This window comes from Nematolebias whitei, chromosome 12 (genome assembly GCF_014905685.2).
Source record: "Nematolebias whitei isolate Nwh7 chromosome 12, NemWhi1, whole genome shotgun sequence".
NCBI lineage: Eukaryota > Metazoa > Chordata > Actinopteri > Cyprinodontiformes > Rivulidae > Nematolebias > Nematolebias whitei.
The window spans coordinates 38,288,118-38,290,162 of NC_056509.1; the positions used below are offsets into that span (position 1 = coordinate 38,288,118).

General features: G+C 44.5%; 1 protein-coding gene across 1 annotated transcript in view; it reads right to left on the minus strand.

Annotated features, from left to right (window-relative positions):
- Nucleotides 1–36: 36 nt before the first annotated feature.
- Nucleotides 37–2,045, minus strand: part of lpgat1 (lysophosphatidylglycerol acyltransferase 1) — an 85,776-nt gene continuing 83,767 nt past the window's right edge. The window contains exons 6-7 of the mRNA XM_037685550.1: nt 1,008–1,114; nt 37–649 (exon numbers count right to left, since the gene is read on the minus strand). Coding sequence (XP_037541478.1) covers nt 498–649; nt 1,008–1,114 — 259 coding nt within the window. The 3' untranslated portion in view covers nt 37–497. The remainder of the gene's footprint in view (nt 650–1,007; nt 1,115–2,045) is intronic.

A 2,045-nucleotide genomic window follows, 5' to 3' on the forward strand; every position in this document is an offset into this window, starting at 1 on the left:
GGGGGGGGGGGGGGGGGGGGGGGGGGCTTTGACGGCTCTCGCGTGGAAGAAGAAGAAGAAGAAGAAGTGTTTTGCTTCTGATCGAAAGCATCCGTCAGTGCTGCGTGAAACTACTGCGCCTAAAACCTCAATCAGTCCAGAGCATCTGCTGGAGGAGGCCTCATTAACTCCAAATGAAATTCCTGTGTCTACATGAAAGGGATGTGTAAACATTAAAATGTGAAAAGAGTGGGGTGGGGGTGGGTGGAGATTATTCTGCTGGAGCGAGAGTGTGGCATTAGGTCTGTGTGCAACTTAACTACCTCTGTGACCATGTTGTACGGGTTTTTGTCAATTTGAGTTGTTATTTTGTTGTCGTTATTCCTTAAGTCTCCACTGTTGCAGATGTACATTCATCCATCGTGGGGGGGGGAGGAGGGGGAAAGTGTGACGGTGGGCCACACGCCGTCCGATCCTGAGGCTTTTCCGGCGGTCTGATTGAGACTCCGTCTGCGCGCTCAAAATAAACAGCAGTAGAGGTACTGGAGGACGTTGTACCACATGTAGCCAGAGGCGATGGCGAACGACTGCACCATGCAGAGCCACACGGGGTCAAGGGTCATCTGCCGGGAAACTGCCTCCTTGTGTCCTTCTGGAGGAGGGAATGATCCTGGAGGGCGGGGAAGCACAGACAGATAAAAAAAAAAAAAAGAAGTTGATAAGTCATTTACCATATTTTTCGGACTATAAGGCGCATTAGGCGAAACAAAACAGTCAGATAAGTCAAACTTTATTCAACTCTTTCACAACAACCACATAAAATCAGTTTGAGGTCAGTAAGCACAACCAGAATTAATACATAAGGCGCACTGGATTATAAAACTCACTGTTGATTTTTGAGAAAATTCAAGGATTTTAAGTGTCATAGTCCAAAACATACGGTAACTGACTGTGAAATCACGCTAATACACTCGTGCACTTATTTAGCTGAAAAGGGAGGAAATTATAGAAACTGATGTCCGACCTACCTGTGTCGTAGAAATGGGCCAACAACTCCTCTTTCTCCACAAACCTCTGATACAGCCAGTCGGTCAGGGCCTCCGCCTCCACAGGAACCTCTTTTATTGGGTACATCCTGAAGCAGAGAGGGAGAAATATAAAATGTGACGGATGTTTACTGAACTTTCATAAAAGGTGCGATCCCAAACCAGCAAAACCCTTAAAAAAAAAAAGTCAAGGAGAGCGGACAAAAAATGTTTTTGTTTCATGAGATCAGCTGAGAAAAGATGTAACGTGTTATAACTGCTGAGTCATTTGTTCGTGTCAGAAATCTAAATTAGAATTTTATACCTTGAACCAAGAAACTGAACCTTTTACCGTATTTTTCGGACTATAAGGCGCACCGGATTATAAGGCGCATTAAGCAAAACTAAAACATTTTCCTTCTGCTGAAAGACTAGAGGGGGAAAAAAATTGTGATCGGAAAAACTTTGGTGCTTATTACAGTGAGTTCGGCGCCCAGCGGATGCTGAGAATCGCACGGAACCCACCAAACCGGAGCAGAACCGGAGCAGAACCAGACCTCTAGACCCATCGGTGAATCTTGAGAGCTGGTAGCCGGCCCACGAGGACTTCCAGGTGGGGACACGCGCCGCTGAAGGTCCGGGCGATTTCCGGAGCTCATCGGGACTTTTTTCATCTCTTTCAACTGGCCCACGGACCTCAGAGCAGGGACGCACTGGTGAGTAAAATCTGGTAGCTACATATAAGTTTGTTGTTAAAATTAGTAGGTTTAAGAGTTTAGAATATTGATTGTGGGCTTTGTTGCTGCAGGGTACGTCTGCAGAACCTGAACAGAGAGATGTTTCTATGTTCTGCAGAGCCTGGTAAGTAAAATTTAGTAGCTACATATACAGTACTGTACGTATGTTGTTATGTTGTTTAAAATGACGTAGGTTTAAGAGTTTAGAACATTGCAAGAGTGTGGGAAGGGTTTCTAAAGCCTTAAAAAAATTATACATACATACATACATACATACACATATATACATACATATATATATATA